The 26,689-nt window shown below is 35.3% G+C and overlaps 1 protein-coding gene across 1 annotated transcript in view; it reads left to right on the top strand.

The window, feature by feature from the left end:
- Positions 1-26,689, top strand: part of MALRD1 (MAM and LDL receptor class A domain containing 1) — a 570,138-nt gene that overhangs the window by 338,204 nt on the left and 205,245 nt on the right. Inside the window, exon 29 of the mRNA XM_027560003.1 lies at positions 4,267-4,450. Coding sequence (XP_027415804.1) covers positions 4,267-4,450 — 184 coding nt within the window. The remainder of the gene's footprint in view (positions 1-4,266; positions 4,451-26,689) is intronic.

The raw sequence follows: 26,689 nt of genomic DNA, 5'->3' as shown, positions 1-26,689 counted from the left end.
AAATATAAATTTCTAATATTTAATTTTTTAAGACTTACTATTTAGATGATTTAGAGAATTATATATATTGGGTTTGCCAAAAAGTTCATTTGGGTTTTTTCATTAGCGCTTACACAGAAAAATCTGAAAGAACTTTTTGGCCAGCCCAATATTTATCTGCTAGATACAGATATTATTCTAAATTGTAGCTATTCCTTTCCATTAAAAAAAAAGTATAAAAATTTTTATAATGGCTATGAAAGATTTTAATACTACATGGTATCATTAATCAATATTTTAGTCTTGTCTAGAGTCAGAAGACAAAACTTGGCTGCAGTGCCAGTAATTAGGACCAGACATGTATTAAATGACTTTTTTGTTGTTGTTTTTGGTTCAGAATTATTCCTGTATCACATTGCATCTTTTTTACCCTTTATTTGCTCAATGTGCTGGTATCCTTTATGTGCTTAATCTTTTGTAAGCATTATGTTTATTTAAGCATATTTTAAGTTTAAAAAATTGTTGAAGTTTCAAAAAGTATTAATAGCAGAAATAATTCATTACATGCCAAACACAGAAAGTTTAACTGGAATATTTGGAATCTATGCTCTATTATCTTAGAAATGAATAAAGGTCAAATAATTTTTGTAGTTTTTATTTTTTCTGACTTTTCCAAATTTGACTTGATAATTTTTAGTTACTTTTAGTTATATAGAAGATATATATTGACTGCAGCCATGAAATTAAAAGACGCTTACTCCTTGGAAGGGAAGTTATGACCAACCTAGATAGCATATTCAAAAGCAGAGACATTATTTTGCCAACAAAGGTTCATCTAGTCAAGGCTCTGGTTTTTCCTGTGGTCATGTATGGATGTGAGAGTTGGACTGTGAAGAAGGCTGAGTGTCGAAGAATTGATGCTTTTGAACTGTGGTGTTGGAGAAGACTCTTGAGAGTCCTTTGGACTGCAAGGAGATCCAACCAGTCCATTCTGAAGGAGATCAGCCCTGGGATTTCTTTGGAAGGAATGATGCTAAAGCTGAAACTCCAGTACTTTGGCCACCTCATGCGAAGAGTTGACTCATTGGAAAAGACTCTGATGCTGGGAGGGATTGGGGGCAAGAGGAGAAGGGGACGACAGAGGATGAGATGGCTGGATGGCATCACTGACTCGATGGACGTGAGTCTGAGTGAACTCTGGGAGTTGGTGATGGACAGGGAGGCCTGGCGTGCTGCGATTCATGGGGTCGCAAAGAGTCGGACACGACTGAGCGACTGATCTGATCTGATACATTTATATATTTTTAAATTGTGTATATTAAATGTTTTAAAAGTTCTGTTTTATGTTTCTAGAGTAATTTTATACTAATAATTTTTTGTACGGCTCACCTCTATTAAATGATTACCATTATAGGGTAGGCGCCCCCTCTCTTTTGACCTTCTGATTCCTGGTGTCTAATGTCATATATGGCAACTGTATGAGCATCGAATGTTTGATGAATATATGGAAGACTGTCTGAATAAGTCAATAAATAAATCTCCATTGCACATTTGAATGGCTACTTTTGATAATTAAGGGGACATGATTTGATATGTTATATCCAGAGTTGAATGAGAGCACATATATTAAAATAATACACTACAGTAACCCATCATCAGGTCAATCCATTAACCCTCATTTTCTTCTCCTATCATATAAAATGAGAACAAATATATTAATTCTCATTTATTAGAAGGCCTGCTGTCAGAGTAAAGAAATGATGTGCATTTTATTGGTTAAAGTGATCACACAACCTTCTTTGGTGGCATTTGTTGGAAAACCTTTTTGGTGATTGGCATAGTATAGAAGTGGTTCTATAAACTTCTGAAACTAACAGGACAAATTAGCAATATAATCCCAGGTGGCTCAGTGGGAAAGAGTCTGCCTGCCAGTGCAGGAGACACAGAAGATGTGGTTCAATCCCAGGGTTGGAAAGATTCCCGTGGAGGAGGAAATGGCAGCCCACTCCAGTATTCTTACCTGGTTTCATGGACAGATGAGCCTGGCTGTGTACAGTCCATGGGGTCCAAAAGAGTTGGACATGACTGAGCACTGAGCTTGAATTAAGTTTGCAAATTAAAAGAGACTTACATCATTATCTATGCATGTTATGCTGTTAAGTGTCAAACACTTTCTACTTTAATCTTTAATTTAACTCATCATTCCTTTGATTCCAAATCGCTAAGACATTGGTGATAGTCAGAGACTAACCTTGAAAAAGCTTCTCTTCCTTAATCATTAGAAAGATATGAATTTTCATTAATTAGGTGTGAATTTCTCATCCCCTTCAATGCAGAAACTACAGGAGTTTCTGGGTGTAAAAATTTGTTTGTTATTTTGGGGAGGATGTTGAAAGATCTATCTGTGTACTGTTGGTTGTTTTACAAAGTTAATTTTAGAGTAACTAATACAGAGTTCCACTTTCTCTCTGTAATTCCCCAGAAGAGCTGTTTGACAGATTGATCTGTGCCTCCCTCAACAGAATGAGGTGTCAGCCACCTCATTTATTAATGTTAGTTTCCCAAAAGGGTGAGACTATAGATGTGTAACTCCTTTGGATCTCCTCTTCAAGCATTTCTTTTTTTTGTTCAGTCCATATTTTTTTTAAAAAGATCTGTAAAATCTGCATTTCAGTTATATGCTGTAAATCAGTTGGAGCATCTTATTTGATTTTCTAGATGCCATTCCATTAAATATTCTCCTCTATTCCACCTTTTTGATTACAAGTTTCAGTGACCAAGTTTACTTGTGAATTTGTCATAAAAACACAGTATTAGACCCTGAACTATTAATTTTGGTGACATCAACATAATTATATATATTTTCTGTTTTTCTTTGCTATATATCCATTGTTATGATTTGTTAACCTCTAATTCCCAATAAGGCCTATGCCCAGAATAGCAAAGAGCAACACATACAGTTTAAGCCTTGTCCTTGTGATCAACTGACTTACATTCTAGTTTACTGTTAACATCATTTTTTTGCTGTTGTTATTGTTAAGATTATGCAATATGTCACCTGATGTCTTGTCATGTCATGTCATGTCATACTTGGACTATCCATCTATTAGACTATTGTACTGCGAGCAGACCAAACTTTGACATTCAGAGTATTACTAATTTGGGTTCTTGAACTTTTTAATCAATAGAAATTGATAAGAGGGCAGACAAGAAATTCAACCAAGATTTCATTGGGACTTGTGCTACAGCATCAGGGAGCAAAAACAAGCACCAGCTTCCCTTGCTTGGGTCCCTTAAGTGGGCTGAGGAATGGCATGGGGGGTCTGCCCACGCCCTTGGTGATACTGTTGTGCAGGAATCATGAACCGTCCCTGCTTTTGCTCCTGGCACCTCAGAAGTGGCAGTTGGGTTTTAGTCTTTGTGTAGCTTGTTCATAATTTACTCCACCTGTGCATGGGTACAGTTATTTTTAGTCCCTTGTAGTTTCTTTATATTCCCTTGGTCAAGGAAACATTTGTCTTGAGAGGAGATATTTAAATGTTTTCTTAGAAAATTAATTTTTCCTTTACAATTTGAAGAATTTGCTCTAAAATACTGTTACCTCATGTAATAATCATAGTAGAATTTTATAAATAGCCCAAATCATATAATCATCTAATAGAATTTTTGAAATACCATCTTAGAAGTAATCACTTTCCATTCACTTCACAATATCTTATATCTATCAGGGATCTGTGATTTCTCCCACCTGTTCCTCCTTTCTTCTCTCTTTTCTCTTTCCTTAAGTTATTTCAGGTCTGTAAAGAAAGGTATTGGGTTGGACAAAAAATTTCATTTGGGTTTTTCATAAGACGTTACGGAAAAACCCTAATGAACTTTTTGGCCAACCCAATACAGTATCAATGATTAAAGAATGGGCATAGAAGGTTGGTGGGGAGGGTACCTAGAGCAGTAAAACCAGGGCTTCAGTAAACTGTTCAGACTCCATCAACTGTCCATTGAGAACTCTGCATGCAAGCAAGAAGAAGTGGAATTAAGTGAGTATTCACTTGCTAATAATGATGTCTCTAAAAATATTCAAACAAGTTTACAAGTCTTGCTCATATTTCTTTTGGGAATACTTTAGTAGATTAATGGACCTCTGTTTCAATGGGGTAAAGTATACCATGACTATTATCAGCTTTTTAATCAGCTTTCACTGGTCAAATGCTTGTGTTCTAAATAATTGGTGTTTTTTCCTTCTTTTGTGTTAAATTATTTGCCTAATGCAAGCTTCTTTATCTTTAGACAGAGAAAGGACTATCGAAAGTATGGGAAGAAAATAAGCAGAACTCTGGTGATCGCTGGCAAAAGGCTGTCATCCTTCTAGGAAAGTTAAGGAATTTTGAAGTCATATTTCAAGGTCTCCGTACACGGGATCTGGGAGGAGGAGCTGCAATTGATGACATTGAATTTGAAAACTGCATGACTGGTAAGTTTCTGGAAGGCTCTGCTGTTTGGAAGCACACATAAAACCTAGCCATTTATCTTTGCTTCATGTTTATAAAATGTTCTGCAGTTACATGTTTTGTATGTACATAAAAATCAATTGAAAGAGATGATTTTATGGTGGTTGAATTTACAGTTCCATGTTAAGAGATAACAGTTTCTCCATCTTTTGATTATAAAGATAATTCCTCTCTTTCTTCTATGTTATCGTCTTTTTCTAACATGTAGAAGTGTTTTTCTTTGAATTTATTTTTCAACACAATTTAAACCATAAGCCTAATATTCACATACATTTATGTAATTAATTTTAAATGAACCAATAGAAAGGGTTAGAAAACAGGAAGTTAGTGGCTATATAAGAAGTATATACAACTATGCATAATTCAAGCAGGACTTGAACTGAGAGCTATACTTAAGGCATCTAAAAGGCTACTCTAGCCAGTAAACAATACTTTGAAAAATATGTTATCATTTATCACACTTCTAAATCTGAAGCGTAATTACTTAGATTCTCTTTATGAAACTACCCAGAAAATGTCAAAAATAATTATAAATATATTTGTACAGTTTCACAACTTCAAAGTTTCTCTCTGAGAAGTTATTCCATCTGATTTACGAAATAGTACAGTGTGATATGTCCTGCCCATGAAAGATACGCCTTCTGCGGTTTCCTACGCTGGTTCCCTTGGAGGCAAGCCCCTGAGACTGAAGAGCTAAACCTGAGTGCTGCTTAATTCCATTGCTGCTTTCATATTAAAATATCACTTCACTGAGACATTTTGAAAATATGACTTTGGTTTTTGGTGCTGTTAGTGCATTTGCTTTCTTTATGAAAAGCCTTCTGCTTAGATATCAGTCCTTTATTGAGTCCCCCACCCTCTGCTGTGTTTCCAGCAAAGGCCACTGAGACTCAGCTATTATATGTATGTACATACACACACACACACACACACACACACACACACACACATATTACATAAAAGCAGAATGTATGCACCCTAGATAATCTAGGGAGCAGAGAATCTGAAAACAGGGTTTGGGTGTGGAAGTGTTTGGAAGAGGATTCCTGGACCACAGAAAATGGGATCTGAAAATATAATCATGAAAAGGTATCTTAGAAGTTAGAATGTGCTTCTTTAATGCTTTTATAGTAACTTCCTAGTAATATGCTAAATTTCCATTATAGTTTGTTACTCAATTTATAAGTGATTCTGGCAAGTTCCAAAGGAGAAACTCTTCAAAGTTTTATCTAAGATTTTTAGAAAGAAGCTTGTATTAAACAGGAGAGATTCTTTTCCTCTCAAGGGAAACAGAATGATTCTTGGATGGGTTGATTCAGTGCAGAAAAAAATTTGAGAGTTATTATTCCAGTTTTGCCAAGTTTCATGTTGAAGTTCTTTTTGTTCTTCTCTTAAAGTCCTGTGAAAATTTACATGGTTATAATGCATTCAAGTCAATTGAACATTCATTCACCTTACTGACTAATACTTTATTGTCTTATATTTAGTGATATAGTACTTTTAAGTCTTTCTATGTCATAAATAAAGAGGCAATTTTGGTTAATTGTAGTGAATACGGTCAATTGTATGTCAAATATATTTTAGGAAGAAGTAACCGTTTTTTAAATAGCCAGGCTGTTGCATATGTCTGGAACTAAAAAAAAACAATACTTTTTTGGTCTTCTTAGTTTTAAACTGTATGCCAATAAAATGGTAGGGCTGTGAAAAATCGGTAATAAGAAGCAGATGAATGTATAAGTTGATCTAGGTTGTTTTCTACTATTGCTAATTTATAAGAGAATGGTATTTGACAAAACATCAGAGACACAGTGTAGAATGGTGGTTAGGAACAAGGAGTGGAGTGAAACTACCTGGGCATGGAACCTGGCTCTACCACTGACTGACTTGCTGCTGCTGCTGCTGCTGCTGCTAAGTCGCTTCAGTCGTGTCCGACTCTGTGCGACCCCATAGACGGCAGCCCACCAGGCTCCCCCGTCCCTGGGATTCTCCAGGCAAGAATACTGGAGTGGGTTGCCATTTCCTTCTCCAATACATGAAGGTGAAAAGTGAAAGTGAAGTTGCTCAGTCCTGTCTGACTCTGAGCGACCCCATGGACTGCAGCCTACGGGGCTCCTCCATCCATGGGATTTTCTAGGCAAGAGTACTAGAGTGGGGTGCCATCGCCTTCTCTGACTGACTGACTTAGGTGAGCTTATTTCACTTTTCCTCAGTTTCTTCATCAATAAAATGGGTACAATAGTAATAGCCCTTCTGTCATAGATTTCTGTGAATACTATGTTACTATACATAAATTGCTTAGAATACTCTTGACACATAGTAAAAAATTTATGTATTGTATTGTATTGTTTTACCCATCATCATTAATATTAACTATGTCATATTTTTAAATGGTACTTTATTGCTCTATTAAGAAACCAGTTTCAGACCCTATGCAAATAGGTCACCATAAAATCTATCATGGAACTGATTCCCATTTGAGATAAATAACTTAAAAATGACTTAATATTCATTTATCTTATCATTTTCTGCCAGTTACAATAGAACACATACTGTCTGATACCATTTATATGAAATGCCCAGAATAGGAGGTATACAGAGACAGAAAACAGATTACTGGCTACTTAGAGCTCAAGAATATGGGGTAGGGGAGGGACTGCTGACAAATACAGGGTTTCTTTATGAGATGATGAAACTATTATAAGTTTTTATAGTGATTGTTATACAATTCCATAAATATACTAAAACCATAAAGTTGTAAACTTTATGTGGGTGGACTTAATGATATCTAAATTATAAATTATTTATCAAAAGCTATTAAAAATAAAAAATAATTTAGAAAAAATTCTGCGAAAATGGTGGTGGTGGTGAATACCTTTTGAACTTTCCCAAATTCTCACATAAAACAGAACTGGGGACTATAGCCAATATTTTATAATAAGTATAAGTGGAGTATAATAACCTTTAAAAATTATGAGGCACTATATTGTACACCTGTAATTTATATAATACTGTACATCAACTGTACTTTAATTTTTAAAATTAAAAAAGAAATAGTCAAAGCCTAGTTGGCAGTCTATAAGCTATAGAAAACATATGCAGCGAAGTAAGTGAAAATGCATTCCTAAGAAACCCAGCACATAAGCTACTGAGGATAAACTGCCAACAGCCGCAAGATCTGTACGGTATTTGTGTGTATGAGAGAGAAGCCAGGAGAATCACAAAATGGCCCACAGATACTCACTTGAAGATGCAGTCATGTGGTTTTAAAATGGCAGCCAAAACTGGGAGAGATTTCACCTACTTTTAGAATCATTGGGACCAAGGGATCTGTGGTTAAGTCTGTGGGGCTGGAGCAGTCTAAACCCCAGGAACACTCAAAATGGATCCACCAGGATTCCCTTTCAGGACAGCAGCCCACATTCAAACACAAAACAAAAAATGAACAAACAAAAACACCACTGGGAGTGAAGTCAAAATTGAACAGGGAAAGGTGAAGATCAGAAAAGACTAACATCAAAGAGTTGGAGGGACATAGAACCAGAAAATTTTGAAAAGCACATCATTATTTTTCTATGTATATAGAGTATATAGACTTAATAATTCTTCCTGGAGTCATAACGGAGTGTCTGAGATTTTTCTAGGACTTTTTGAAAACTCTGGAATCTATGCATATATTTTAAATTTCAAAATTAACGAGAACAAAGTTTTAAATTGATTAAGAGTGAAAGGGGAGAAAGTAGAGGCTATAGACGAGCTATATTTGATGGTTATCTACTTTACCTGCAGATAAGAAAACTATTTCAGCTTCATGTCTACTTTTTACGTTCCATTCAAAAACACATAACTTGGTTTACTAAGTAATATTTAGTACATGGCCAACATAAAGCTAGATATATACCCATATTTCTTCATATATCTAGAAATATATATTTCTAGATATATACCCATGATGTATTCAGAACACATCATGGTGCTACCTCCAATTAACTGTCAAAATTATTATATTTTTTTTACCAGAAAAATAAAAGAATAGGTCTATCTTTGTTGTGTGCAGGGACACATTAAGAAGCATACCTCCTTTTTGGACAAGTTAACATAGAACCTAGTAGCATACTCATTTTTTAAAAAAATGACTGTTAATGAATTTGATATTTTCTCTTTTTAAATTCAACTTGATTTAGAAACTATTTGTACAAAAATCTTATAAAACACAACCACCATTCTATAACACAGAAAAGTAGGAAGGGAATTCATATAGTGACAAAAGAAATATTCCATCAGTGTAACTTATAAAAGTGGCAATTCAAAATTTAAATGGTTACTCAATTTTGGATCAATATTATTTATTAAGTACAATCATTTATTATGCACAGTCATTCAGCTGATACTTATTGAGCTGACTGTTAATACTAAATATCAGTCAATTTTGCAGTAAGAATGCTAGGTGCAAATGCTAGTTTGACCACTTGCTATCTACTCTGTGGTTTCAGGCAAGTTTCATAATCTTCCTTTGTATTCTTTTCCTCAGCCAGAAAATGATAGAAATACCGCTTCCATCTCAAAGAGCTCTCACAAGGATTAAATCATTTTTTAATCCTTTAAAATCCTTAAAAAAAATCCTTTAAACAAATTCTTTGAAGAATATGTGGGGCATAAAAAACACTGAATATTTGTTGGCTACAAGTATGGATGAACAACGGTGACAAAAAGCTTGACATGGTTCCAGGCACGACACTTTCTGTATCAACGCTTAAAAGCTGGTTCGGCCCATTCCATGTTCAGTGGGTCTTTATCGCTCAGCTACTAGGCTACAGAAAACTGCAGTGAACTCTGTCCATCTTTTTGAAGCAGGGCTGAACCGCCTGTGGCTCACAGTGCTTGGCTTTCCTGACTTTCCTTTTCCCCTTTCAGTACCCTTTCCTGATGCCCGGCATTTCCTCCCCTCCCCTGTGTGCCCCTCCTGTGTCTTCTGCTGCCAGCACTGCTCTGCAAGCAGTCTCTAAGACACTGGTAAGCCCAGGACCTTGGGATAGGAGCCAGTAACAGTATAAAATGTTGCCTTTTCCACTGAAAAATCTAAAAGATCCAATTGAATGATGACCAGTTTTCCATTGAAGGAAAAGAAGGAAATAATTCAGGGATTGCAAATGCTTCCAGAAGTCAATAAAGTCTTCTAAGTAGACAGGAGCCCAGTAGCCACACCGTCTCTCTCTTAATTCATATAGAGGAAAACACCTCATGCGCCCCCAAATAATCCTAAATGTGAAAGGAAGGAAGCAACCTTGGGGAGAAAGTAAGAGAAGATAGCATCATTATAATATCAGATATCTAGTACATGGTCTTCTCACATCACTTTAAAAGATTATAACAACTCTCGCACCTTTTGCTTTCCCCCTTAAACACTGTATGTATGACTCCTCAGTGTCCTGTAAGCAGTAATTGATTTGGAGTGAAAAATAGTGGTTTGATGCTAATGATTTCAGCGCAGCCTGACTAGGAATTCAAATTGAACTTGAGGGATCACAAAATAGTGATTACTCTATATAGAGTTCACATTTACATAAATCTATACACACTACCCTGTGGAGTGACTTTAAAACTTCGTTTCTTCACTAAGTTAATCTGAAAAACTGTATTTCTGCTCAACACAGGAGTGTTCCAAGTAATTTTCTCTTATAGTAAATGTCAGAAAGGGAAAAAAAGGAAGATGATAGTCAGTAGAAAAAAGTATTAAATATCTCACCATAGTGAAATAATTAAAAGTGACTTTTATTTTTAATAACTAATGGCTAGATAATATGTAGTGCTTTATAATGTAAGAGTACATAAAAGATGAATGAATGAGTGGATGGATGAATGGGTGGATGGACCAATAGATGGACAGACAGATGGATTAATAGAAAACATTTATTCAAATCTTATTATATTTGAAAAATCAGAACAGAGCCTTAATTGAGTTACAGTCTACTGGCAGAAGCAGACAATAAGCAAAGAAATATGTAATATTGTGTCATGTAGTACTGGGTACTATGAATGGTATAGGGAGAAAGTATTTGAGAATTATTACCCAGATTAGAGTAGTCAAAGTAATCTCTGAAAGTTACAGATGGGCAAAGGCTTGAATGTACTAAGTCAACCACATGGGATTTCCCTGGTGGTTCAGTGATTAAGACTCTGTTTCAAATGCAGGGGCCATGGGTTCAATCCCTGGTCAGGAAACTATGTTCTGACATGCCTCACAACATGGCCAAATATTAAAAAACAAAGGCAATCACACCAACACCCTGGGGAAAAGCACTCCGGGCCTCAGGCACAGTAAGGCAGACTCACTGGGAGGGAATGCGTTCCTGAAGCAGAAGGAAGTGTGGGGAGATGGCAGTGACCCTCAGGATGCAGAGCTTTGTCCCCAGCTGCTTTGTGCTAGGATCATCTCACAGCCCGGAGGGGAAGCGAGCAGACTCTGGAGTCAGCCTTCCTAGTTTAAATCCTGTCTCTGCCACTTAGTTGCTGTGTGACCTTGAATAAGCACTTATCAACTCTTTACCTCAGTTTTTTATGGCAATGAAAATCAGACCTACTTTATAGGGCAATTTGTGAGAATTTAGCAAGTTAATATGTGCCAGAAGCTTTGAACAGTAACTCTTTGTGATAACTACTCAGTAAATGTTAGACATGATTATCATTGAAATCCTCACCATTATGTTTAATTTAATCATCACTGCAACTCTGGAAAATTGAGGGATCCAGAGGTTATACTAAATAATTCCAACCAGCTTGATTTCTTTACTGATGCTTAATGGCACAGAAACAACCATATTGAACCATAACAGCAGAGAGTACTACTAAAATCATGATGAATACTCGGGAGTAAAAGCAGTCGTGCAAACACCTGCCACATCTAGTTTGTCAATAATTTCAAATGCTCTTGGAAGAAAGGCAGTCTCAGACATATCACTTGTACTCCTAACAGTGGTGTGTTTTAGTAACACTTGAAATATTTTCAACATTATAAATCCTGTTTTTTAAAAAATTTCATGTTCAACCAGTCTTTATTGTTACAGACTTGTTTTATTTTGAATTCAGAATATTTTTCAGTAAGATGAGGGAGGGAAACACACTTTGTGAACAAATGTTATAGGACTTGAATGAGATTCAATTCACAGCAGTTTCTTTATCTGATTATATACGACTGTTCTTATTTTAGGTTTTCTTAAACTGCAATGCACCTTTTGTGTGTAAAGCTAAAAATTTCTGCCAAGAATTGATATAATTTGTTAAACATATTCTGTGTGTCAGAGCCAATTCATATCTTTAAATTAAACCTAATACTTTATATTGAACTTTATCTGTTGGCTGGTGAAATGTCCAGTGATTCTCAAGTAGTTCTGAAAAAGACTATGAAAAAGTACTTGAAGTAACTACTTTACATTTCTGCAAATATCTTTTATGGGTTAACAAAAAGTATCAAGGTCATACTTGAAAATGTTTGTTATAATTAATATATATCCTGATTATATTCCTCTCCCAACTTACATATCAATAAGATATCCATCCATCCATAAATGCATGTTTTACTAAGCATGTACTTTATACATTATGCAGAAGTTAAACATTTTGACTTTTCAAAGAAAAGTAACTAGTTTTTATTGATTCAAAAATGTTTCTTTATCAAAAGGGAATAATGCTGATCTCAATTCATTCATTTATGAACAAATACTATAAAATTTTTAAACCTACCATTGTGCATTAGAGATATTTACTGTTTTGATATGTCCATTTTCTCCCCCGAGTGTCCCTGAATCTTTCAGATAGGTAGATCCATGTAAAAAAGATGTGGCCAGAGTGCTGTGAGGACGTGAAATGTCATTTCCAGGCTGAAGCATTTCCAAGCTGTTGCACAGCCCACCTGGTCTCCTGCTGCTGCTGTGGTTGAGGATGCCTCATTTTCTAGGCAATGTGTCTACATCTGCCTGGTTCCCTTGAGTTTGCAAAGAAAAATTCCTACTTTCAACTTGTTATAGACCTAGATAGCAAAGTGACCAAAAAAAAATGATGTTTTTGAGATTTGGAGATTTTTTTAAGTTTCGTATAATCTAGTCAGATCTAATGAACATATCATGTATTTTCCTGTGTTAAATTCATTAATATTTTTTTATAGTTAGGGCTATTCTATAAAAAATACATTTACTGTTCCTATAGTAAAACTTTAAATATGTTAAGAGAGAAAGAACATCCACACCATTCCTGGCTCCAGTCTCATGAGGAGAGTGGTCAGAAAATTAAGTTGACACTAAGCAAAGTTCAAAACCAAGAGGTGGAGAGACTCCTTGTGGCATCAACCCTCTCGTTCTGGACATTGAGAGCAGTATGCTCACTTTGCCTCACTGCTTGAATTAATTTTAGCCACGCCTCAGGGGAGAAGTCTCCTTGTTATAGTCAGCCAACAACATTATTCTTCATTAACTCTGAGAGCCAACTTATTTGCTTCTTGTAAAATCAGGGAATAGATTCTTATTCTTGATTCCATGTCCATGTTTTAGACAATAGGACTAAGTAATTGAGTTTATTATATCTTTAATCAGTTATTTTAAATTAAAAAATCAAAGCCATGAATGGATCTAATTATTTTAATGTTGCATTCAAGTCAACCATTTATTAAGTACCTAGAAAATATCAAATCTTAATTTATCTTTTAATAAATTTGATATAATTAGCACTTCAGTGTCAAAGTCTACATATAAAGATGTAGCTATAATCGTATCATCATGACAAACCGAATATTATAATTAATGTGATTGTACTTGATTATAATCAAGCACAATAATATAACTTGGTTTCTTCATAATATTAAGACAATATAATTACTTGAACATACATTTTAGTAAGCCTTCAATAACCCTTGAAATATCCATAAGTTCAAATGAAGACTACTGTAGATCTGAATACTAACATCTTCCTCAATTCATGCAATTTCTAATTAGAATTTGTTTCAATTACAATGAACATTTCCCTGCTTAATATCTATTAGGTCAGTAAGACCATTGCTCAGAGAATTTGTAATAGTATGGCATTTCAATTTTTACTGAATTGTATTTTTGCTAATTTCTAATCAAAATGAATATTAATGTTTATGAAACTTCCATTTTACACTGATATATATGTGTATATTTATATATTTTTTAATTTCCATTACACAGTTGAAAGGTAAAGTCTTCAGTCCTGAAACAAATGTACTTATATAAGATATGCAAGATAGAAGTGTATGCAAAATAAGTAGATGTGGAACTCAAATTTATATCCAGTTAGTTCAAACATAAATAGGTTTCAACAAAAATCCATAGGTGTTTACACATGTACAAATATTAGGCCAGGACCAGAAACTAATTTTTTGTCTATTTGATGAAACACACACACATATACATGCATACGTACATACATATACACAGAGGCAAGCATGAGTTTATGCAAAAACCTCGTAATTTGGATAATCATACAAAAGGGCTTATGGGAAAACAGGATTGGGACCAGCCACTATAAGCACAGATAACTAAGTTATACAGTGCTGGTATAAATAGCAACCATGGTAAAAATACAGGCACAGTTTAAAACATTTTAAAAACCCTAATAAAGGAATCCTAATAGAGGAACTTTTCAGCAAATGTGCTACTTTACCTAAAAAGGTGTGTGGGGTAGGATGCAAGGAATCTTGATGAACGGGTGGTGTGAAAAAGAGTTTAAGGCTTTTGGATTATGGAGACATGAGAAAGTGACAAAAAAAAAAAAAACAAGAGCGTGTGGAGAAACAGAGCAAAGAAATGTGGGATGAGGTACATACCTAACAGCCCTGTATTTTTTTGTTGCTCTCTGGCTGAACTATGATAGAGTACTTCCCTCTCTTCCACTATGCCTTCTCTGCAGAAGACTTTATCATAGAGGGAAAAATAATGTAGGAATCCATACAAATTCTGTGCTGTATTGATTTAATTCCTTCATTGTTTAGCTGCATACAAACTTAATTATTTTACAGAAACCTGCACTGCATACATGAGCAGCAAGACAATGAAAGGAAGCTAATATATTTTGAACACCTAGCATCGTGGGTGGCATGGTGAAACCAGACCCAGTGCATACATAATGTCTTTTAAGACAGGGATAGGATATTTAATACAGAAGAGGTTCTTGAGGGATTTGAGCAAAATGAGTCAAACAAATTGTTTGGAAAGTTGCCTCAGAGGAGTTGGGAAATACAGTTTTAAATTGTTGATTAAATGGTCAGGAAGGAGTTCAGCAGAAAAACAAGTGTGGTTTGAATTTCTTTCCACTCATTTACTCCTTGGGCTGTCAGTCTTTATACATCCTCATGATCATTTCTGAGAAGTCTCTAGGTTAATTAGGTCTAGTTTAATTGCCAAAAACATCAAACATAAAGAGTTTATTTAAGGATACAAGGAATCTCAGGAAACCCAAGCTCGGGAGAGCAGTCCAGCTTCAGGAAGATTCTAAAACCAAGGATTTGGAAAGAGGGAAATTGAGCTGTAATCTTTCTGTGCTTCTTTGCTTCCCTCTGTGTGTCTGTTTTGGGCTTTTCTACTGTGGAACCAGATTTCTTTGCTTCACCATATATGGCAAAAAATGTTACTACACCACAGGATTCTAGAGCCTCAAAACACCATTGCAGAAACCCATTAGTTACATTTTTTAGTTCTCTGGTGGGTGACTCCAACTGACCTATCTTGGGTCAAATAGCCATCTTTACACCAGTTAACTAATCTGATGTCAGAGACATGTGCAAACATGCCTACTGAGCCCCCACTTTGGTGGCCCATGTAGCCAGGTGAATGAGGGGGAGTCATCAGATGAAGGGAGTAAGGTAAACACGTCCACTCTTGGTTCATTGACCATGTATTCTTAGAATAGTATTCATTCAACAAATATGAATACAATGCCTCCACAAATAAGTACACAGATGAGTTACTTATTCCAGTGGAAGGCTAGTCTGATGGCATAGGTGAAAAGTAATTAGCTAGAGTATTGCCATAGAAATAGAGAAGGGGAGATAGCTGTATGAGGTATTGGCAAGGGAGATGGTAGTTCAGGATAAATACTTTAGCTCTAGTCATAATATCTCCCTCCCAGTTGGCAAGAAAAAAATAAGGTGGAAGAAAAAGACAAAGAGCCCATACCAACTGTTCTTTAAAAAGTTTTCTTGAAGCTGATGTCTTAAAATTCCACTTATAATTAGTCAAAATTTTGTTTCATAGTCAAATCATAAGGAAGGTTAGGAAATATGTTTATTCAAAACTAAGGAAGAGGAAGGGAATGGATCTTTGTTTAGAGAATGACTAGCCTACCACACTCCAGCACTCTTGCCTGGAAAATCCCATGGATGGAGGAGCCTGGTAGACTGCAGTCCATGTGGTCTCGAAGAGTCAGACACGACTGAGCGACTTCACTTTCACTTTTCACTTTCATGCATTGGAGCAGGAAATGGCAACCCACTCCAGTGTTCTTGCCTGGAGAATCCCAGGGACGGGGGAGCCTGGTGGGCTGCTGTCTATGGGGTGGCACAGAGTCGGACACGACTGAAGCGACTTAGCAGCAGCAGCCTACCACAAGTTCCTACAGGCAATATCCCAGCCTAAAGGTGTACAGAATGATGAATTTAATATATATTGTCAATAAGAATGATTAATAAAATGCAGATTTCCACTGGCAACCCTTCATTGTTTTCTCTGTTTCTTCTCATGCTATCTGTTAAGGTTCCTTATTGCTCAGTTCTTCTCAGTCTTTGGCCATATTTCCCTTGTCACCATAATTCAACACATTAAACCTTTCTTAACCTCCTACCTTTTCCATCTAGATTGCTTTCCCTTTTTAGTTTAGGTGAATTATCTATATCTTTAAATCCTCATTGCCCACTGTTTTTCATTAAATTTCTGTAAAGAATTTTTTCCTAATTTAGTAGGTGAAATGATATATCTACATCTGTACTTAATAATGCACATAATTTTTTTTTTTTTACTAAAATGCCTGTTATTGGTCATTCACATTTCTTCTTTTGAGATTTGCCCATTCCTTTTCTTGTCAAAAATTTGTTTTGAGCTGTTTGCTTCTTGCATTGATTTGGACATGTTCTTTCTTCACTAATTATATAAACATTCTTTTGTAAGATATATTGTAAATGTGTTTTTCTGGGGTTGCAAAGAGTCGGACACAACTGAACGACTGATCTGATGATGAAGTGAAAGTGTTAGTTGCTCAGTCATGTCCTACTTTTTGTGATCCTATGGACTGTAGCCTGCCAGGCTCCTCTGTCCATGGGATTCTCCAGGCAAGAATACTGGAGTGGGTAGTCACTCCCTTCTCCAGGGGATCTTCCTGACACAGGAATTGAACCCAGGTCTCCTGTATGGCAGGCAGATTCTCTACTGTCAGAGCCACTAGGGAAATTTTGATGAAAGCATCCTCGTCCAATTTATTTAACCTAATTTAATGAAGGTTTTGTTTTATACATGTGCCTTTGTTGTATAGCTTAAGAAACACCAGAGGTTAAATAAATACATTTTATTCTGTTTTTCATCTTTACATTTTATTGCTTACATTTAAATATTCTTGAACATACTACTTCATCACCATTTGGATTTTTTCTAACTTTAATTATGCTTTATATTTTTGGTTGTTGCTTTTTCTCAAGCTCTCTACCAAATAAAATAAAATAAAATCACTGTTAGATTGTTTTTTTCACTCACAACATGCTGGTGCATTTTATTATACTTTCCAAGTATTGTAATCTACTCTTTTCTTTTTTAATCTGTTGTGCTTTGCACTTGGGGAACATTCTGCATTGATTTTACATGTTTATTTCTTAGTGGTTAATTAGAATTCTCAATTATCCCACTCTGGTGGAAACTAAAATATGGAATTAGGTGATTATCCTGATTATCAAGGACCCATAGGAATTCATTTAGCAGGGTCATACTTTCATTTTCTTAATTGCTTTAAATATAAGCATAGTATTATTAAAAGGTTCTTTTAATCTGTAATAAGCTAAATGTGTTGGTTGAACTAATAAGAAAATAAAAAATGACAGTAAGAAATTAATGATTTTATTATTCATTGACTTTTTACTCTTGTTAACATTTCTAGATCACTTCAGTGTGAGTTATTTTATGCCCAGCTATACCTTTAAGTGTTGAATCACTGATTGAAAGTCATCTCTGATATATTAAATATTATAAACACATTCAAATGAAGTTGAGAGGCATACAGCACTCTCTGGGTATTGGGTGGAATTGCCCAATAAGTTATGGAATGTTTTACAGAGACTATGAGAACATATGCTCAATAAAACATATGGAGGCCTTCAACAAGGCATAAACCATATCCCCTGTGTTTAGATGATCCGAAAAATTCAAAATCTCCAATGTTCCATAATCTTCTCTTTCTCTCTCTCTCTTTCCCTCTACTGTTTCTTAAAAGCAGTATTTACTTCCTTGTGAATCAACTAGAGGAAAACAAAGATCATATATTAACACATTTATATGAAATCTGAAAGATTGAAGGCAGGGGGAGAAGGGGTTGACAGAGGATGAAATGGCTGGATGGCATCACCGACTCGATGGACATGAGTTTGAGCAAGCTCTGGAAGTTGGTGATGGACAAGGAAGTCTGGTGTGATGCAGTCCATGGGGTCACAAAGGGTCAGACATGACTGAGTGACTTAACTGAATATAAAATCTAGGAAAAGGTACTGATCAGCATATTTGCAGGGCAAGAATAGAGATGCAGACATAGGGAGCAGACTTGTGGACACAGCAGGGGAAGGATAAGGTGGGGTGAATTGAGAAAGTAGCATCAAAACATATACATTTCCAGTTTTTTAAGGAATCTCCACACTGTTCTCCATAGTGGCTGTACTAGTTTGCATTCCCACCAACAGTGTAAGAGGGTTCCCTTTTCTCCACACCCTCTCCAGCATTTATTATTTGTAGACTTTTGAATCGCAGCCATTCTGACTGGTGTGAAATGGTACCTCATAGTGGTTTTGATTTGCATTTCTCTGATAATGAGTGATGTTGAGCATCTTTTCATGTGTTTGTTAGCCCTCTGTATGTCTTCTTTGGAGAAATGTCTATTTAGTTCTTTGGCCCATTTTTTGATTGGGCCGTATATATGGAATTTAGAAAGATGGTAACAATAACCCTGTGTACGAGACAGCAAAAGAGACACTGATGTATAGAACAGTCTTATGGACTCTGTGGGAGAGGGAGAGGGTGGGAAGATTTGGGAGAATGACATTGAAACATGTAAAATATCATGTATGAAACGAGATGCCAGTCCAGATTCGATGCACGATACTGGATGCTTGGGGCTAGGGCACTGGGACGACCCAGAGGGATGGTATGGGGAGGGAGGAGGGAGGAGGGTTCAGGATGGGGAACACATGTATACCTGTGGCGGATTCATTTTGATATTTGGCAAAACTAATACAATTATGTAAAGTTTAAAAATAAAATAAAATTAAAAAAAAACATATATATTACCATATGTAAGATAGATAGCTAGCGGGAAGTTGCTATATAACACAGGATGCTCAACTGGCTGTTCTCTAATGACCTAGAGAGATGGAATAGGATGGGGGTTGGGAAGGAGGTTTGCTAGGTAGGGGGCATATGTATACTTAAGGCCAATTCATGTTGTTGTAAGGCAGAAACCAATGCAATATTGTAAAGTAATTATCCTCCAATTAAAAATTTTAGAAAAGGAAAAACTATTTTCTCATGAAAATTTAAAAAAAACCCATTATTTACTTCCTACTGTGAAATGCATCAGTGCTGTGGCCTTTATCTCTGGTCTCACACTGAAATCTCTTTGGGAGCTTAAAATAGTATCTCTTCCCAGGCCCCATTCCAGACCAATTAATTCATTATCTCTGGATGTGGGTTGCAGGCATCGATAATTTTTAGAGTTTAAGATAATTCTAATGTACAGCCAATTATATAGGCCCTTATTGTGTGTGTGTGTATATATATATGTGTGTGTGTGTGTGTGTATTTTAACTGTGTATTTTCAGCTTAATATGAAAATAAAATGATCCCCCAAGTTACTCTACACAAAATAAGCATATTTCTGGTACTTTATACCGGTAAGTGCAAATCCTTATATGCACTTCTCCACTCATGTAATGTTCTGCTAGAGGAAATCAATACCCTGACTTCTATGATAATCATCTTCTTGAATTTATTTTTAGCTTTGGCACAACTATATTCCTAAATGACATTATTTAATTTTGTCAGGTTTCATACTTTAAATGGAATCATACTGTAAAATTGTGTGTGTGTTTTGCTTCTTTTTTGGCTAAAGTGTTTTGAGAGTCCTCACTCTGTGTGCAACTGACTTCACTCTGCATGCAACTTTCATGAACTAATGTTCATGACATCAGTTGTTTTATATGTTCATGAATGAATATTCCTAGAATAAGAATCTATTTCTACTTTTTGCTGTTATTGAAAGTAAGTACTAAGAAACCTTATTAACATAAGGCTGTGATGTTTGTTAAGACTGAATTTCCTTATAGCATTGTCCTGAAAGTACTTGAACTGGATTATGCGCCAAAAATACAAGTTTTAAAAAATCATAGTATTTTATCATCAAAACTTATTTTTTGATCTAATATCTGAAAACTACCCTGAATTTTTGGAAGCAATGGATTAGAATCCACCTGACTTATAAAAGCATTTATTATAATATAGTCAGTAGAATTTTTCATTCTCTTAATTTCTAAGAATAATATCCAAGAATGAGTTACCTAACAAAGACTTAAAAAGTTAGTAATCTTTTTACTCTTCCATTTAGTGGCTCCTTTTTAACATAATATACTCATAAGGATGTAAAAAATTGGAAACATAATTTTAACATAACTTTGTCAATTATATGTGATAAAAAAGTTGGTTTTGTCACATGATTCCTACATACTTTACATATTACTAAATAACCAGTGAGTCACTGAGGAAATCAAAGAGGAAATATTTGGAGACAAATGGAAACACAACAACTAGAATCTATACATTATTTATGGAGAAGGAAATAGCAACCCACTCCAGTGTTCTAGCCTGGAGAATCCCAGGGATGGGGGAGCCTGGTGGGCTGCCGTCTATGGGGTCACACAGCATCATTTCAAGTTGCTTCTTGGCTATTTGTATGAGGGCCAAGGAATATCTAATCAATTCCTTTATCCATGTTATTTGTGTGTGTGTTTTCTTTTTTTGCTCTTGACTTTTAAGCACATACTTTTTTAAAATTTATTTTTAATTGAAGGATAATTGTTTAACAGTATTGTGCTAGTTTCTGCCATATATCAACAGGAATCAGCCATAGGTATACATATGTCTCCTCCTTCTTGAACCTCCCTCTCACCTTCCAGCCTGTCCCAACCCTCTAGGTAGTCACAGAGTATGGGTTTAAGCTCCCCGAGTCATACAGCAAATTCTTACCAGCTGTCTATTTTACAGACAGTAGCGTATACATTTCCAAATGTCAAACAGACATTTCTCCAAAGACTTACAGATGGCTAATAAACACATGGAAAGATGCTCAACATCACTCATTATAGAAAAATGCAAATCAAAACTACAATGAGATATCACCTCACACCAGTCAGAATGGCCATCATCAAAAAAGTCTATAAGCACATACTTTTAAAAAGAGTAAGGAGATGAACATGAGCAAGAAAGGCACCCTTCTGGTTAGTCATCAAGTAGTTCCTTCAGGGAAAAAAAAAAAATTGTAAATACAAATGTGTAAACATTTATAAAAATACTCCTCTCCCAATGTAAGTCCAAACATACTTTTCTAAAAGTATATTTCAACAAGCTCTTCTCTGCTTGTTGTAATCTCAGGAGTAATATATTTTTATTGGCAATGAGGCATAGTCTTATTTTCCCCTGTGATGATTTTTGATGCAGTTTGTTGAACAATGGCTTCTGCCATCACATTCATTCATGAGCACAGTGATGTCATGATAGGCAATCAACTTTCTGAAGTGGTAACATGAACATTTAACTTGTAGCTACTAACAGTACATCAGATAATAATTTTTCTGTAGGTGTATATGTTTCTCGATCTTTCACTGTGAGCAATGCTGATTTGTATCAAACTTTAATACTTTGATGGAAGCTTAAAAATATCAAACTTACTTATGTTTGTGCTGATATATTCAGATTTCTTAATTTTAAAATATAGCTTTATTTTTAGTTGTGAATGCACTGTTGGTAAATAACATTGTATGGTAAAATGGTTTCATGCTAATATTTTTCCCTTCAATCTCATGAAACTCCATCAGGCTGAAACATTCTTTGAAAATAGAATAAAAGAAGTGAGACTTTAAATGAGCTAAAAATTACCATATTTCTACTGTCACAGTTTGCCCATGTATATTTTTGAATGTCAAATAGAGGGAAAGATGCAAAGCTCTACCTTCTATAAAGCGTTAAGTGTGCTTGTGAAAGAGTGTGTAAAGGAAGACCAAGTTGATTATAGGTACATTCTAGGCATATCAGTTATAGGAAGCTTCATATTTGGGAAAGAAAATCTATTAGAAATCCATTTCCTGAAAACTATGTCTTTATCTCCCTTGCAAACATTTTTGTGGACTCTCTTGTTCAGTCGTGTCCGACTCTTTGCAATACCATGGATGACAGCACACCAGGCTTCCCTGTCCTTCACCATTTCTTGGAGCTTGCTCAAACTCATGTCCACTGAGTCAGTGATGCCATCCAACCATCTCACCCTCTGTCGTCCCCTTCTGCCTTCAATCTCCTGCATCAGGATCTTTTCTAATGAGTTAGCTCTGAGTATCAGGTGGCCAAAGTATTGGGGCTTCAGCATCAGTCCTTCCAATGAATATTCCAGATTGATTTCCTTTAGGATTGACTGATTGGATCTCTTGTGGTGCACCCATATTAGCCTGAAGACTGCTTAGACATGATAGGTCCTTTCTTTCTTTACCTTTTGATCTGCATGCTAAGTCTGCCAAAAATCAAATATCTAAACACATGAGGTTCAGTTCTAGGTCTTTTATTGTATCCTCTGGTCTATGAGTCTGTATCTGCTGTTCCTCATCTCTTATTTACTATAATGTTTAAATAAGTTTTGATATCTGAAAATCAGGTTGGCCAAAAAGTTCATTTGCATTTTTCTACAACATCTTACAGAAAAAACGTGAACAAACTTTTTGGCCGATCCACTATACAGGCTCTTGGTTTTGATCTTCTTTCTCGGGAGTGTCTTTGCTCCTGTTAGCCTTTTGTTATTCTGTATCAATTTTAGATTAAAGTGATTGATCTCTGACTCTGTTTCTCTCTCTCTAGGTATATAGCTATAGAGGTAAGTATAGGTATATATAGGTATGTATCTATGGAGATGGATGTTGTTGTTCAGTTGCTAAGTTGTGTCCGACTCTTTGTGACCCTGTGGACTGCAGCATGCCAGGCTTCCCTATCCTTCACTGTCTCCCTGAGTTTTCTCAAACTTAAGTTCATTGAGTCAGTGATGCCATCCAACCATCTCATCCTCTGTCACCCCCTTCTCTTCTTGCCCTCAATGTTTCCCATCATCAAGGTCTTATCCAGAGAGTCCACTCTTCACACCAGGTGGCCAAAGATAGATACAGATATAGAGATAGATACTCAGGTGGTTCATTATGGCTATATCTATATCTCCACCACTTCTGAGAGGCAGGTTTCTTTCTCATTTAGTCTAATGCAGCAAATATAAACCCTATTGCTTCCAGTTTTGTCTGGGAACCTCCAATAAATCTGCCCTGGGTAGTTCTTAGCCCATGAAGTTATCTCCAGATTTTAATAGAAATTCCAGTTGGCTGAGTTCATTTCATTTTTTTACTTTGAAGAGTCTTGCATTTGAAAATATAATTCCATATTTTATTACAGATTGTAGATATTTTCTTTCAGATGACCTTAATACAGTGACTAAAATCTCATACCACCAAAAATGGAAGTAAAAAGTGGTTTCTGTCAATAATATTTAAAATATTTTAAAATGTAAAACACATGACTACCAAAGTCTTTTGCAGCGTTTTACATTTTATGGAAAATAATATCATCATTTTTTGAATCCTACTTTAGATGTATATCTTTTCCCAAGATGTCAATCCTGCTTTGTTCTTTAGGATGTAATGTTCTATTTGATGAGTTTATCTTTAAAGGAACTTATGCAACATATTAAGCAATTTAAGTATTATGTTGAGTTTGAAAACTTTGCAAACATGATTTCTATTGTTCATTCACCTCTGTTATTCAGATGGGCCCTTCAGTAGCTCCATTTGTCGGATAAGGAATCTGAGTCTCAGAGAGACTGATTAATTTAGCCAAATGACACAGTTTTTAGAGAGTTTACTCAGGGACATTTGAAGATTTTGTTTAAAAATATCTTTAAGTTTCTTTGTTATGGATAAACTCTTTGTAAACAGTTATGAAATGCATCAAAATGTGTTTATGTAGACTACAGTAAACTGATTAAATTCTGAAGATTTGAATGAAATATTTTCCCAAAAATACAGAACAGATTAAATTTTTATACATTTCACATATATGAGAGAATTCAGTGGAAGGGATAAAAGATACTATTATACTGTGGTTATACTTATTTGTATTCATTTTATACAGAAAAACATAACTTGATCACTGATGCTAAAATTGCACATTAGTTGCAAATTATGTAACAGTGTCCCAAATAAGAGACAAGACAAACTAAGAAAACTGAATCAGATTTTATCAGCATTACAAAATCTCTTATACTTCCTTAAAATGCATTAATGGTATCAATACCAGAGAGGTTCTAGAATCTTACATTTTTAGGAAGACCGTATATTTCCTTTAATGTGGAAATATCTGATATATGACCATTTTTCTATATTACACATATCATTGATTATTGTTGAAGCATTCCTACTTCTAAAGAGGGGGCAAGATGGGTAATAATAATTAACAGTTTATATCTTCATTTAGTGCATATACTAGAAACCAGTTTTACCAATCTTAAATCAAGGTCATTTTTTCCTAAAGAATTGAAGATTGAATGAGGCTTACTGATTCTCAATTTAGTCTGTCATTCCAATTATTCTGTAATTCCAAAGCAGGTGTAGGAGAAAAAGGGAAAAACACACATGGTAATTGCTGACATGATTAGTAAAATATATACAAATAGTTGCTTTCAGTTTGGTTAAAATAGATCAACTACTTATTATCTATCTAAATAAACATATATGCCTACTGTATATTACTATTTTGAACCAATCAGCAAATGCTTCAGTGTAATTTCTATACAAAAGGTACCCGAAAGGGAAAAAAATAGTATTCTGAGACAAATGCTAAATAAACAATTGAATCTGCCTCCTTTGCATTTTCTATCATATGTGTGTATACATATATACATATGCTTTGATATGAAAATTTCCTCTTACACCTCATCTCCAGTGAACTGGAGATAAACTTAAGCTAAAGTGTGCACTCCCCTCTTAACACAACAATTAGAAAATTTTAAGTAGGTCTAAACAGATGACATATTTCTTACATTATGGGTTGTCTTCAAGTTAGAGTTGGAATTTGGCATGTAGATAGATATCCTTAATAAAGGACCGCTTGTGAATGATGATTACAATTTTAAGGGTGAGTTTTTTTCTTTCTTTACAATTTTATGTCTAACACCAAGTTCATCATCCTTCAAAAGAGTATTTATTATCTCAATACTCCTGGCTGCTTTTCCTCACTTCTCTTTAGCTTGTCTTTGCTTTCTGCCTCACGTCATCACACATCATGGACCCATGTCTGTGTAACAACCAGAAAATTACATCATGACCTGTGTTTATAGATGGTCCAGCTCACAGTATATCGTACGTCTCAGAAATGATCTTAGGCAGTGACAATAATTATCCTGCAGCTGATTAATCCTATAAATAGTTTATAATATTTGACAATTTTCTTATAACCATTTTAAATGCAAAATTTTATAAGAATGATTTTGCCCAACATATTTTAAATTCATTAAATGTAATTCATAGCATGTTTAGAATTTTATGTTTAGTTTACCACCTATTCTGATTATTGTGGTAAAGTACAGTCAGTTTTACCAAAGTTAAACAGTTCAACAAATGTTAATCGCTAGAAGATACCTGGGCTCTGTGATAAGTATTAGAGATGTAGCAATTAATACATTACAGTTCATTCCTTTAAGGATTCTTTCATTTTTTTTTCACAGAAGAAGCATGTCTAGTTTTCTATTGTATAGTGGATAAATCCAACAGGAAATGTATCAGTGTACTGTATTTCAATACCATGTGCTATAATTAATATTATCCAGAGCACTAAGAGAGCTGGATGGGTAAATGGGACTTGGAAAGAATAACACTTAACATATAGTTTATGGGATTAGACATTTGAGCAGAATGAGGGGAGGTGTTGGGGTTTGTAAAAGTAAAGACTGTAGTCAGAGCATGAATTCTGGCTTTGCTATGAGGTAGTTGTGTGACCTTCAGTAGTTCAAATCATATGGAAATTTATAGTACCTGCTTTGTGGAGCTATCTTTAGAATTAAATGAGTTAATATATGTAATGTGCTTAAACAGGATTAGGCATACAATCCATTGCCTTCCCCACTCCCCTTTCTCCTTAAGAATTATTGTCACCACCATCATCATCAGAATCATCCTCATTGTATCCCATTTGTAGTTGGTGAAGCTGCAACCGTAACAGGTAGATCATAGTTCAAGTTCATTTCTTATTCACCTTGCAGAGAAAGAGAACATGATGAGCAGAGTGTGGGAGTTTGTTTGCCTTCAGCTGGAGGTGGTATCTCCTCCATTCACACTCCTTGTGTTAGAACTTAATGTCGTGGCCCCACCTGGTTGCAAATGGAACTGAGAAGTTAAACAGCTGCTACCCAGCAACAGTGGTCTGCTGTAGAAATTTGAGGGTATATGTTGTAAGCGCTCAGCCATCTCCACCACATGGATGAGACAGGATGAGGGTATAAAAACAAGAGTAAAGCCTGAAGTAGATGAGGAAAAATGTTAAGCTTTTGTGGACCACCCACAGATGGGCATTGTGAGGTTTGGTGTGAGGCACAAAGTAGGGAAAGAGAAAATAGAAGGAAAAAAAAAACAGAAGAAGAAGAAGAACGTGCATTGT

Source organism: Bos indicus x Bos taurus, chromosome 13 (assembly GCF_003369695.1).
Source record: "Bos indicus x Bos taurus breed Angus x Brahman F1 hybrid chromosome 13, Bos_hybrid_MaternalHap_v2.0, whole genome shotgun sequence".
Lineage (NCBI taxonomy): Eukaryota > Metazoa > Chordata > Mammalia > Artiodactyla > Bovidae > Bos > Bos indicus x Bos taurus.
The sequence above is the reverse complement of the archived record's forward strand: the minus strand, read 5'-3'. Positions and strand labels throughout refer to the sequence as shown.